Source organism: Cryptomeria japonica, chromosome 7, assembly GCF_030272615.1.
Source record: "Cryptomeria japonica chromosome 7, Sugi_1.0, whole genome shotgun sequence".
NCBI lineage: Eukaryota > Viridiplantae > Streptophyta > Pinopsida > Cupressales > Cupressaceae > Cryptomeria > Cryptomeria japonica.
In genome coordinates, this window is record NC_081411.1 from 397,360,077 (window position 1) to 397,373,813 (window position 13,737).

At 35.3% G+C, this 13,737-nt stretch overlaps 1 protein-coding gene across 1 annotated transcript; it reads left to right on the forward strand.

Moving 5' to 3' along the window:
* Window positions 1–405: 405 nt before the first annotated feature.
* On the forward strand, window positions 406–2,332 carry LOC131034000 (protein ASPARTIC PROTEASE IN GUARD CELL 2-like). The gene has a single exon (XM_057965322.2). It carries the CDS (start codon window positions 570–572, stop codon window positions 2,034–2,036), a length of 1,467 nt encoding a protein of 488 aa, XP_057821305.2. The 5' UTR covers window positions 406–569; the 3' UTR covers window positions 2,037–2,332.
* Window positions 2,333–13,737: the final 11,405 nt, after the last annotated feature.

Below are 13,737 nucleotides of genomic sequence, written 5' to 3' on the forward strand. Positions count from 1 at the left end.
TCAAACGCATAAGACAATGTTTCGTACAACAGGGGATTTCCATGTTGGGTTGATTTCACTGGCATGGGAATTTGTCCACAGATTTCACGTCACGTAGTGCTGGTGGAAATAATGGCTAGTGGAGACCCCTCAATATGGGAGATGGGAAATAGTTGGCACGATACAAGACCAATACCAACAAATCAATATAAAATCATTGGTGTCTAGTCCTGAGATGAAGAGCATTACAATCCAAAGCAAGTATAAATTGAGGACTGATGCAGCAAATCAGTAAGTCAAGAAAGAAAAATCTATCAGTCGAGAGAGTAGAATTGTAGAGTTTAGTTTTGCTTGTGTCTCTCTGTATAGCAGCTGCTACACTCTGCTTACTCTGAGATCACTCTTTCTCATTCTCCCCAAGTGATGTATTTTAGCAAAGCCTTATAAAGATCGAGCTCATGTCTGAAGGCACAATAGCTATGATAGAGGAAGAAAAGTAAAAGTTGAGAAGTAAGCGTTATATTGTGAACCATCCAAAACAAAGTCAAGTCCTCACGAAGAAGAGAGAGGCGTGAGCTATCATTTCAAAAATGGGTCTTTGCAGATTGCTTGTTCCACTCTCGGTTTGGGTTATAATCACCCTCTATACTTTTCTCTTCTTTGGTTACGCTGCTTGGGCAGAGAAACGAGGTGGGTTTCATTATCATGCACTGAATATCACAGCTCAGCTTAGGGAAGTGAGCTCGCCCACACTAGAACTATATAAGACCTATCAACAAGAGAAATACATGGGAAAGAATCCTTGGACGCTGCAAGTTTTTCATAGAGATAGTCTAGTGGGGGGAAACGTGAGCTACGAGCAGAGGTTCAAAGAGAGGCTCAGAAGGGAATCCCGGCGGGTGAAGGCGCTCAATAGGCGTGTAGAGAGAAAGCTGAAGGGGAAGGAGAAAGAAAGAAGAATAGAGACCAAGGCCAAGACTGAGGATTTCGGAGGCGAGGTGACGTCCGGCATGATGGAAGGCAGCGGGGAGTACTTTACACGCATAGGCGTGGGGACTCCAGCGAGGGAGCAGTACCTGGTGTTGGACACGGGCAGCGACGTAGTATGGGTGCAGTGCCAGCCATGCAACGATTGCTATGACCAGACCGATCCGATCTTCGATCCGTCAACCTCGGCCTCCTTCACCTCAGTCTCATGCGGTTCAGCGGTGTGCAATGAGCTGGAGAAGTTCGACTGTAACAGCCACGGGTGTGCTTATCAGGTGGCTTATGGAGACGGGTCTTATTCCGTCGGGAGCTTCGGTACAGAGACGCTCACATTCGGGAACACGAGAGTTCAAAACGTGGCACTCGGGTGTGGGCATGATAACCAGGGTTGGTTCGTGGGTGCAGCCGGATTGCTTGGTCTCGGGGCCGGCGCCTTGTCAATCCCTTCACAGCTTGGGTCATTATATGGTACCAAGTTTTCCTACTGCCTCGTCGACCGATCATCCGAATCCTCGGGCGTGCTCGACTTCGGTCCTGGCTCGGTTTCGCCTGTTGGGTCCGTCTTCGTTCCGCTTCTCCGAAACCCGCGATTGAGTACGTTCTATTATGTTCCACTGACGGCCATTAGCGTTGGTGGGTTGCTGGTTTCTTTTCCGCAGAAGGTCTTTGAGTTCGACGAGACGGGTCGGGGAGGCGTGATAGTGGACTCGGGCACGGCCGTCACGCGGCTGCAGAGGGATGCTTACGAAGCCGTGCGTGACGCCTTCGTGGTGAGCACCCAACATCTTCTCCGGGCCGAAGGAATGTCAATATTTGACACATGCTATAACTTCGCTGGCCTACAAACGGTCCGTGTTCCTACTGTGAGTTTTCATTTTCTCAACGGGGTTGTTTTGACTCTGCCGGCTGAAAATTATCTCGTTCCTGTGGATGTCATGGGGACTTTTTGCCTGGCTTTTGCACCCACATCGGATAGTCTGTCAATCATAGGCAATATTCAGCAGCAAGGCGTCCGGGTGTCTATTGATTCTGTCAACTCTTTCGTTGGCTTTGCTATTAACCAATGCTGATTCAGTAACCAACGATCAGTCATGTCATTGAAAACCGTTTGGTTTGACGTTTTGTTGCCCTTAGTTGTGTATGACATGTTTTACACCGTGTAAGACTACAGTATTATTGTTACCATATGACGTTGTATGCATAGGTACTCTCTGTTATGCTGCATTAAAGTCAAGTCTGGTTGTCAGGGGAACGTGGATGGGAACCATATTTTCTTCCCGCCAATGATAAATTTGGTTTCTTATCCACCAGTCTTGAAGTAATGATACGTATTTCAGGTTGTTCTGATCCGGCACATACTTCTATGTGTCCCGTTACATGGCTTCCTGCCCTTAACATATTGGTCGAGCGACTCCTCTTGGTTCAGACTAAACCGTTATCATTGCTTTTAGCCACTTAACTCTTGCTTTTGCCTATCATTTCCATCTCTATTCTGAATTCCTTGTTTGTGCAATCCAACCTGATAACATTTATGCTACCATAGAAAATGAAGTCTATGTGTTTTTTTCGTGGTGTTCAATCTGAAAGTGTACTATTCTTGCTCGAAGGATACGGTTCACCCATGGGACCCAAAAATCTCATGTAAATTTATACTAGCATTTTAGGTTTATTTGCAGAAATCATAATACAGTATCATATATATTGTATATATTGAAACTAAGAATAAAAGTAAACAGATTATAATTAATTGTTTGCATTATAAATCAAAAACAACTTCACATATTAAAGTATGATAGAAAATAAATAATTATAAATTATAAAGAATTTAATAAAAGAATTCTTGAACATATGATCTAGATAGAAGAAAAAAATCTAAGGATAGGAGGCCTTATTCGATGCAGTAGAGAGGCCCAAATGTCCAAGTATAATTGTATGAAGATTCATTGATAAACACATCGATACTCAATAATTGTTATAATGTTTTTAACTGCACTTTCGATAAAGCCTGCTCTAGAGTTCGAAATTTTAAAAATCCAATTTTCCCGCCCATTCACCTACTTCTCCCGCTCCATGACGTTGTATTACTCCATTAATTTGTGTTGTCTTCACTATTATAATGAATTGTTTTGTTTCTTTTTTCCTTAGAAGTGGTTTTGTGTTGATGCTATTTGTTATATCAAACTTTTTTTTTCAACATTTATGATGGCTAGCTAAGATTCAAATTAGTAGCAGCATAAAAGCATTCATTTTCAATGTTTTTTTTTATAATTCATAGGTACTGATATTTGATTTATATAACATTATACTATTATTATTTTTAATCTAGAAGGATCTTGTCTAGGTACTAATATTTTTTTTAGTTAAGTATTATATTAGTGTATTTTTTTTATCTACAACTTGTGACTTTTCTATTTTATGAAACTAACTAATTACATCATAATCATTAAAAATATATTATATAAGATACATTTTAGTAAAAAATTCACAAAAGATTTGAGATAAACTTCAAATATATCTACAACAAATATTGATCATTAAGGAAAAAGATGTTCAACTATGGATATAAATAGGATCCATACATTTATAACATTAAAAATATTTCAAAAGTGAAAACATGAGTGTTTATTTGATTTGTAGATGGATTGTCAATTCACTATTGGAATTAATCTTTAAACAAGCACAATTTGAAAATGTTACAATTGTAAATCTTCCTTCCATCCCTATACCTTAGCATTTTTTTGGTTCTAGATATTTAAATCACTTAGGAATCGGTGTTGTACAAAATGGCAAACAAGAATGCATGGTACTTTATTATTAAATGATTTATGAATTAGGCATATGATAGCAAATGGAAATGGAAATGGAACTTGCATCACCATAAACTATGACCTAGGTTTTACCTTTTTGTTGGTATTAATATTGATAACAAGCTTGGGAACCACGACTCTACCAATTAAATGTTTCTAAAAAAGAACATGTGTAGAAAAGTATTCAGTTTTTAAAAGTTGATTGTGACGGAAAACTATTAACATTGAGACAAAATTAAAAGAAGATCAAACCAACAAACAAATAAAAAAGATTTTTCAAGAAGAGAATATCAAGACCAATACCACAAACATTTTTAAAAGTAAATATATGCTCATTAAAAATATTTTACTTAAACATCATACTTTTTAATAGTCAAAAAGTTGATAACATTTTTATAAGAAATAACTTTCCAATTCTTATCAGCCAAAAAAATTATTATTAAAGTGGGTAATATTTAAAAATAGTCAATTAAGACGTTGCCCAACTCAATGGACGCATGGGGCATGAAAAACGAGCAATTTTTGGCGTTTTTGCTGGTTGTCCATTTTCCATCAACTGGATAAGACAATGTTTCGTACATCAGGAGATTTACACGTTGGGTCGATTTCAATGGCATGGGAGTTTGTCCACAGAATTCAAGTCGAGTAGTGGAGGTGGAAAGAGTAGTTAGTGGAGACCCCTCAATATGATAGATGGGAAATAGTTGGCACGATACAAGACCGATACGAACAAATCAATATAAAATCATTGTTGTCTAGTCCCAAGATGAGGAGCATTACAATCCCAGGGGAGTATAAATGGAGGAGTGATCTACCAAATCAGTCGGTCGAGAGAGTAGAATAATAAAGTTTAGTTTTTGCTTGTGTCTCTCTGTATAGCAGCTTCTACACTCTGCTTACTCTGATATTACTATTTATCATTCTCCCCAAGTGAAACAGTCTAGAATCTTTTAGCAAAACCTTAGAAATTCGAGTTCTTAGCTGAAGCGATAAAGGGAGAGAAGTTAAAGTGGAGATGTGAGTGATATATATTGGGAACCACCCGAAAGAAAATCAAGACGTAAGCTCTCCTCACTAAGAAGAGAGAGGTGTGAGCTATCATTTCAAAAATGGGTCTTCGTAGATTGCTTGTTCCTGTGTCAGTTTGGGTTATAACCACCCTCTATACTTTCCTCTTCTTTGCTCACACTGCTTGGGCAGAGAAACGAGGTGGGTTTCATTATCATGCACTGAATAAACTATGACCTGAGTCGAGCTGTGATATCGATTCTGTTAACTCTCTCGTTGGCTTTGCTATCAACCAGTGCTAATTCATTAGCCAAGGATTGGTCATGTCATTGAAAACCGTTTGGTTTGACGTTTTGTTGCCCTTAGTTGTGTTTTACACCGTGTAAGACTACAGTATTATTGCTATCATATGACGTTGTGTGCATACTCTCTGCTATGCTGCATTAAAGTCTAGTCTGGTTGTCAGGGGAGCGTGGATGGGAACCATATTTTCTTCGTGGCAATGATATGTATTCCAGGTTGTTCTGATCCAGCACATGCTTCCCTGTGTTCCGTTCCATGGCTTCGTGCCCTCATCATATTTGTTGACCGACTTCTTTTCGATAAAGTTAAACAGTTATTATTGCTTTTGAACACTTATCTCGTGCTTTTTCCATCTCTATTCAGAATTCCCAGTTCTTATAACATTTATGCTCCAATGGAAATTGAAATCTGTAAGTCATTTTCGTGGTGTTCAATCTAGAAGTGTACTATCCTTGCTCGAAGGATACGGTTCATGGCCAGCTTTAAATCACACATACTAAGCAACATATTAAGTTTAGAGAATGTTAGTTAACTCTGTTTAACACTTTTAAGTCTAGAAGTGTAGTCTTAGTGTGACCACACACATTAAGCAACATATTAAGACTAGAAAATGTCACTCAACTCTGAATGTTTAACACTTTTAAACCTAGAAGTGTAAGCTTAGTGTGTGTGGTTTAAGCCATTCCACGGTTCACTCATGATTCTTCCCTAAAAATCTTATGTAAATTTATACTAGCACTTGTACCTAAAGGAGGTACAAATGTTGACACGTTAAATAATATATGAAAAAATTGAATCTAATAATAATAAGTTATCGGTATGTTTTGGACTAAGGCAAAAACAGGTTTTTAAGGGACCCCGAAACCCTTTACAAAATGATTCTAATAGGAATAGAATCAAAGATTAACATCCAAAACAGAATGGGCTGCATGGAAAAGAATTAGACATAGCAGCCAAAGAGACAATAAAAGCCCAGCCAAGCACAAAAAGACCAGCAAGGATACCGAACTCAGACACAGACAAAACCAACAACCAAAAAACAACACACACCCAGTGACATAAGGCTTTTGAGGGTCTCAGCGACCTCAACCTCAAGGACATCCATTGTATCAGCAACAATCTTCATTTCTTTATAATCCACATTCTAAATAGCCGCCTTTTTCTTCATATTCCGCTAGGTCCTTTTGCAAGGTCCTTCTCCAACCTGAGCCACCTCAACATCATTCCCAATAATGATAACAACCCTATCCTGCTGCTCAGGACTATTCACCACAGTGTTCAAAACAACCACAGTCTATTTGACAATCTTGTGACTACTTGCCATTATAGTTTTGAGAGTATCCTGGATCTTGTTATAGCCTTCCTCAACACGGGTAATGTGATCCTCTAGCCTTTTCTTCAGCTAATCAACCCCTTCACCCGTCTTCTTAATGCAGTCCACAACTAACTTCTTCTCATCCTCTATCCAATTCCCCACATTATTTTGATTACCTTGAGTAGAACCAATAGGGATCACTTCCATTTTACTTCCTAGGGTTCTTTGGTTGATCCTTATCTCCTTTAGTTCATGGAACAACCATTTGAACATGCTAAAAGTGTCAATAGCATGTTCACGAGCCATGCCCAACACATTATCAAAATCCTCCCTCTTATAATTAAGCTCCACGCTCTTAAGATGAAGGTATTCAATTCCAACCGCACCCACATTACCAACCTCCTTGTTGGATGAAGGAGAGGTCATGACATTTTGGCACTCAAGGTCCTTACCATATTCAGCCCTCTCGCTAGAAGAGGGGGAGCCATTCTCAACAAAAGTAGATGAGGAGGACATAACAATATTCTTTTGCCCTCTAATACCCTTCCTCACCTTAGGTTTAGAACTCGAGGGTTTTTCTATTTTAGCTTTTTTCAGGGGCGGGGTGGGGGGGAATTCCCTTGACCTAGACCCAGAAGCTTCATTGTCAGACTCACCTGCACTAGTATCTTCATTCTCAAAAGCAATGTGGATATAAACATTAGAGGGAGGAAGAGCATGGAAATGGGCATCAATAAGGACCAACGAGCCTTCATGCAAGATAGGAAACTTGGAAGGGTTCTTGCGGTGGTCACTAAAATTGACCCTAAGAGAGACAAAAGATAAAAAGGGAAAGACATCTTCACACCATGGTGGAAATGACTCAATATAACAAAGTGATGACCATACACCCTAGTATAGCGACCATCCAAAGTAAGGTAAGTCATGATTACCTTAAGGAGCATATGCCAGAAAGACTTAATGACCACAATGTCATAGTAATTGGCCATCTTTTTAACAATTTTGTGTCATGCCCAAAATTTAGGGCAAAAACGGAAATTTTTTTTTTTAAAACATACTAATTAATTAACAAGTTCACCCTCACGACAAGCGTTATTGAAATTTCCATAATTATATTTGAGCTAATTCTGAAACGAACTAAGCATCGATAATTTGTTTAATTTTATTAATTGCAAAAAATTTACTGGTTTAACTTTATCTCCACGAGATACCTAGTCTTTGGGTTTATTAAATCAATCCAGCTAAAGGAATAGGAGAGGAAAATTAATTTAATCTCCAATATGACTATATAGTCTAATCAACCATTTTTTAAATTTTCTTTTTATTACTTGCTCCAAATTATAACCAGAATTATATATATATATATATATATATATATTTATAATTAAATACTTAATCCAAATTATGACCAGAATTTATATACACACACACACACACACACACACACACACACACACACACACATATATATATATTTTAAATATTTTAATTCTATTTCAAAAAAACACATTAACTTTCTTAATATTAATCCATTTTTTCTCCAACCCTAAATAGGGTTCTTTTTTTTTTTTCATATATATATTATCAAATCTAATTATCATATTATATTTTAAATTTCTTTGCCCTAGCCCCATCCAGGCTAGGGTTTAACCCATTTTTTTTTTTTTACAGAGAAATTTGCTTGCTGGGCCGAAACCCCTTGGCGGCCATATTTTATTGCAGGTTCCGGGAGTGGAGGCGGGGAGAGCCGTGGCACCACTGTGTGGGCACACAGTGGGTGCCGTGACACCACTATGTGTCCACACAGTGGGCGCCGCTAGCGGCTCCCCACTGTGTGGCCACACAGTGGCGGCCGCGGCCGTCCACTGTGTGTCCACACAGTGGGAGCCGAAGCGGCTCCACTGTGTGTGCACACAGTGGGCACCACGTGGCCCTCACTGTGCGTACACACAGTGGGGTCCGCGTGGACCCAAAAACATTTCCCTTTTTTTTTAAATTTAATATATATAAATATATATAAATATATATATATATATATATTTATATTTATATTTATATAAATTTATAATCATAGTTTAAAATGGTGAAAATATTTCAATATAAATATATTTTTTCTTTAAAAAGAGATTTACATGCAAAAAATTTAAAATTAATATAACAAAAGGAAAAGCATTAAGTTTAATCAGATATATATATATATATATATATATATATATATATATATATATATATATATATATATATATATATATATATATATATATATATTTGATAAGCTTATTAATCAACACTAACTAAAAATACATTTTAAGAAATACAATATACTTTTCTGGAATAAAAAGATTCATTGATTTTTTTTCCTCTAATAAAATATTTACATAAAACATCTTTTTTTTATTATAATACTTAAAATCTTTCAGCATAAATAAACTTCTATTTTGCCACAAGTAAAATATAGATAAAATTTAAATGAAATCTATTCTTTTGTTTCCATAATACAAAGAAGCTTTTGCATGCAACTCATAATAACTTTTCTTTTACTAAAAACTAGAAGTAGAAATAAAACAAGCTTTTCTTTTTACAACTCTAGGATATTCTGCAAATTTGTTTAGGATGTTTCTTTGAATAGCCACAACAATAAAGCTTCAAATCTATTTTCAAAAATTACAACTTGCTTCTCTTTTCTATGAATAAGGCCTACTTCTATAACAAATTTAAACAAATATCTGCAACTAAATTTAAGTATCTTCAATAATAATCTTATGTTTCTCTTTCATGGTTCCTATTCTCTTTCTCCTGACTTTCCTGCATAATAGATAAACACAAATATGACCAGGGAGTGCTCACCTCCCAGCCTAGGCTAACTGGTAGCCACCCCCGAGCTTGGAGAACCAATTCCTAGATGGGTAACAAACAAGCAAACACATAGAAAGCAATGCATACAGACTTTTTTCAGACACATTCCCAACTTGGCTTTCACAACACCACACTTTGGTGATGAACATTTTCAAAGGGTGGTAGTGGACCAATACCCTGAGGAGAACTGCAAGTATGAAATAAACAAGAAGCCACCTCATGGCACAATAATAATATCAAGAATCTCAACCCCTTATTCCTTATGCCCCCCAAAGGCATTCTAGCCTTATATCCCTCCTTATGACCCCCATTGCACAAACAGGCCATGTAGAAAGGGTCACACAAAGATCCCTTGTGATCGCTCTCAAAAGAGAGTCTCTCACTCGAGGGTTGTCACTGCTACCACCCTCATGATCCTCTTCTCTCCCAAGAGTAAGAGATCTTGAGAAAACTCCCAAAACAAAACAATTCATAAAGCAAAAATACCAAAAGATTTTCAAACATAAACTTTCAAGAACACAGATTTCTTACATCAACAAACTTCCAGACATAAACAAGAAGAAGACATTAAAATAATAACTGAAACCAACCTTAATCTGCCCAAAGGTTATTATGATATTTGATGAAGAGCTGCCCAATCCACGAATCTCTTTCCTTCTACCCTTAATCAATTTTTCTATTCCATAACATTATTTTCTTTTCAAATTTTCTTCTGTCTCCAAAAATGGAGAGTGGGTGATTACCCTCCAATTCTCAAAAATCTTGCTTAAGAAGCTCACTTTCTGAGTTCTCACAAGTTTCTAAAAACCAAAAAGGAAAAAAGAAAAAATGCAAAAAGACTCTCATTCCAAAAGGAAAAATCTTGATTAGATTTAACTTCTAATTTTCAATTTTCTCTCAACTCAAAAAAGCCAATTTTTAAAGCGTTAAAAAGATCATTATAAAGTAGAAACTTGCCTAAAATTACCCCTAACCCCTAGGTATACCTTATGGGCTTTAGGAAACCCTATTAAACTACCCCTAGGTGTTCATTTAACCCATTTTAAACCCCTTTGAAGTTTATTTTCGGGTCAAACATAAGTTGACCACCCCAAATATTATATTCCCAAAGTATTTATGACAACACATTATTTTATTTAAGAAAACTATAATTAAACACTTTCCCACCAAGAGACAAAATTTAAATTTAAATCCACACATGTGTCAAGTGACACAACTAAAACATTTTTACAAAAATAAAACATGAAGTTGTCTCTTGTGGTTTTGACACAATAAATTTAAATAACACTTAACACTCATGCAACATATACTGTTACGAATAAAATACAACACAAACGGGGTGTTGTCTCTCCAAATAGACAAACCCTGGCTTACGAACATACATAAGTCTAGGTTTGATTCTCCGCAATTTTCCATGGTCACATGGTAAATTTCCTGGGCATCTCAATTTACACATTAGTACTTCCAAATATCCATATATAATATAATTCAATAATATAACAATACACATCATCACTTGCATACAATTTTCATCTGCACAGATTGAATACATCTTTTATCAAGCAAATTCACATAAACACTTTCATCCCAATTCACATAAACTAAACATACATCATAGTTCTATATTCAGAGTAAAGTCTTGCAAATTCAATAACGACATCTATCATTGCAATATCATCCTATCTAACAATCATGTAGTGTTCTATCTCATAAAGCATATAAGTAATTCATCAAATCATAGCAATGTTATCCAAATCCTGAAATCATATAAGTTCTAAGTCTCAAAATGCATCAAAATAAAGTATCCATAATAGTCTAAAATATAAATCCACTGAATGTCAGACTGAGTCGAGGTGAGGCCTCACATTTTGGCCCACTCCACCTCCTTCTTGGGGAAATTCTATACAGCTTGCTCAGTATACACTCTATCTTTGTAATACTTCATACCCTCCATGGATAACCCTGTGACCTGTGCTATAAGGGCTTCATCAACCAGGACCTTCCGACCATGAAGAACAATTGTTCCATCCTTCCAGTTTTGAGCAAAATAGTTATCAATATGTTATTATTAAAATCATTTTAATTGCAATATTATATAAATGAACAAAATATATTTGAAAGGTAAATAATATAAATATATCAATAATAATGTTATTGCAGAAGAAAAGTGTAATCCAAAAACCGACATAAATATATTGATAATAGTATTAATACTGCTTTATCTTGAAAAATTAACACCCCTTTTAAGAGTATTACTTGGTGGATATATCATTGAAACATATTCTATAAAAGAATAGATATACATAGGTTTGTTAAAATTCAATGTTCATTGAATAATATCATCGTAGAGATCATAGGAGCATTAATACAAATTCCACTTGATCCTACACAAGAAGCATTTTAAGAAACAATTATAAAGAAATAATAATGAAACTTGGTACACATTCATTAGTTAAAAGCAAAAAAAGTTGGAGTAAGATAGTAATCTAAAAGCACGAAAATAAACTTCCACTAGTGAAATAGTAAACACAATAAGATATGTATCATATAATATGAAGAGTTTTTAACATGTACATAAATTCCTTGCATATATAGGTAAAGTAGATAGGTAGGAAGGTACGAATCAAACTACGGCTAAACCTCCAAAGATGGAACACTTGTGAGATCACTTGAGAATTGTGTGAACAAGTGTCAAATATGAAAGCAAAAGGTGTCTCAAGTGATGAATACACATATCTTAATGCTATCAAGTGAGACAAACGCATAAAATAGCCTAAGAAAACTTAAGGTTGTTGTGCATAGGTCAATCGTAGAAAGGTGATTAGCTAACTTGGTCTATAATGACTTTATTTACACTAACACCTCCCCTAAGTGCAACTTAGTAATGTATTCATGATAATTAGTCAATCTAGGCCATTTCAGGTACTCATGTACAAACTTCTCACAAAGTTAAGAAAAGCCTATGGGAATAAAACTCCTCTCCAAAAGAGAAATGATGCGTGAAATGTACAAGTGAAGAAGATGAGTGATAGAAGGAAGGACTCATGATGACCACCCAAGGACTACTTCTAACACAATGCATAAAAATGTTTCTAGGAGCTCCATTGGAGAGAATGAAGAAAAGGTCACATGAACCCCCACCAAAAAAAAAAAGTGAGAAGGAATGCACTCCATGTGAAGATATGCTTCCTCTCAAAACTGATATGAGAAGATAAACCATTCCGATTCCCCTCAAAATAAGCTATGTAGTGCTAGTAGATGCTTGACACTAGATGCTAAAGATGATCCACTAATCTTGAACGACATTTTGCTCCATAGGGAAAATACTACAATATGAGAGAGATGACCTCTCATTCTAGATAGGAAGATGAAGGAAGTACTATGAATGTTTCTAGATTCTACACATGATCAAAAGGTTGAAATGATGCTCATTATGGATGATCAATGATCTCCAAGGCAATGCTATGAGGTGATAAATAGTGATATGATGGATAAAGTACCATAAAATATATAGGAATGTGGAACATTGATAGCTAGACCAATATGAATCTTGATCTCCTATTTATCATCTTGTCAAGGGAATAATAACATATATGATAATCTTGTATGGGAACATAAGAGTGTATAAAATCTTGTAGTTGGTATTTTTGATATCTATGTGACATTATATCATTAAAATATTATAATACATTTGACACCTTGTATTATCACTATTCAACACAAGATAAGTTGGTTATCCCAATAAATTTAGGGAATGGTAAGTTTGGTTCTTTTGTACAAAATACTTAGATAAATGTGATTATATTCTCCAAATAAAGAGTAAGACTTTAATTTCCCCAATATCCATATTTTAAATAATTGAATTTTCCTTATTATAGGATATTTGAAGATTGTTTTTATATTCCTCTTGCAAGTTGTGAGATAATTGATTTGGGTTATAATTTTATTATTTTTCCAATTATCAAAATTCAAAGACTTAAGAGAAATATCTTATTTTATCACCAAAGCTTCATTGATAAATTTCAACCTCTCTATTACCTCCTCATCTTTACTCCACTAATTTATGTTGTCTTCACTATTATAATGATTTATTTTCTTTCCTTTTTCCTTATCAGTGGTTTTGTATTGATGCTATTTGTCATATCAAACTTAGTTTTCTTAACTTTTTAGGATGGTTAGAGTTAAGATTCAAAGTGGTAGTAGCATAAAAGCATTCAATTTCAATATTTTTTTCTAATTTATAGGTATTGATATTTGTTTTATATAACATTATATTATTGGTATTTTTAATCTAGAAAGATCTTGTTTAGTTATTAAATATTTTATTTAGATAGAAATTATATCATTGTATTTTTTCAATCTACAACTTGTAACTTTTATGTTTTATGAAACTAACTAATTACATCACAATCATTAAAAATATTACAAAAGATTTTAGATAACTTTGAAAATATTATAAAGATTCAACATAGATAATTTAAA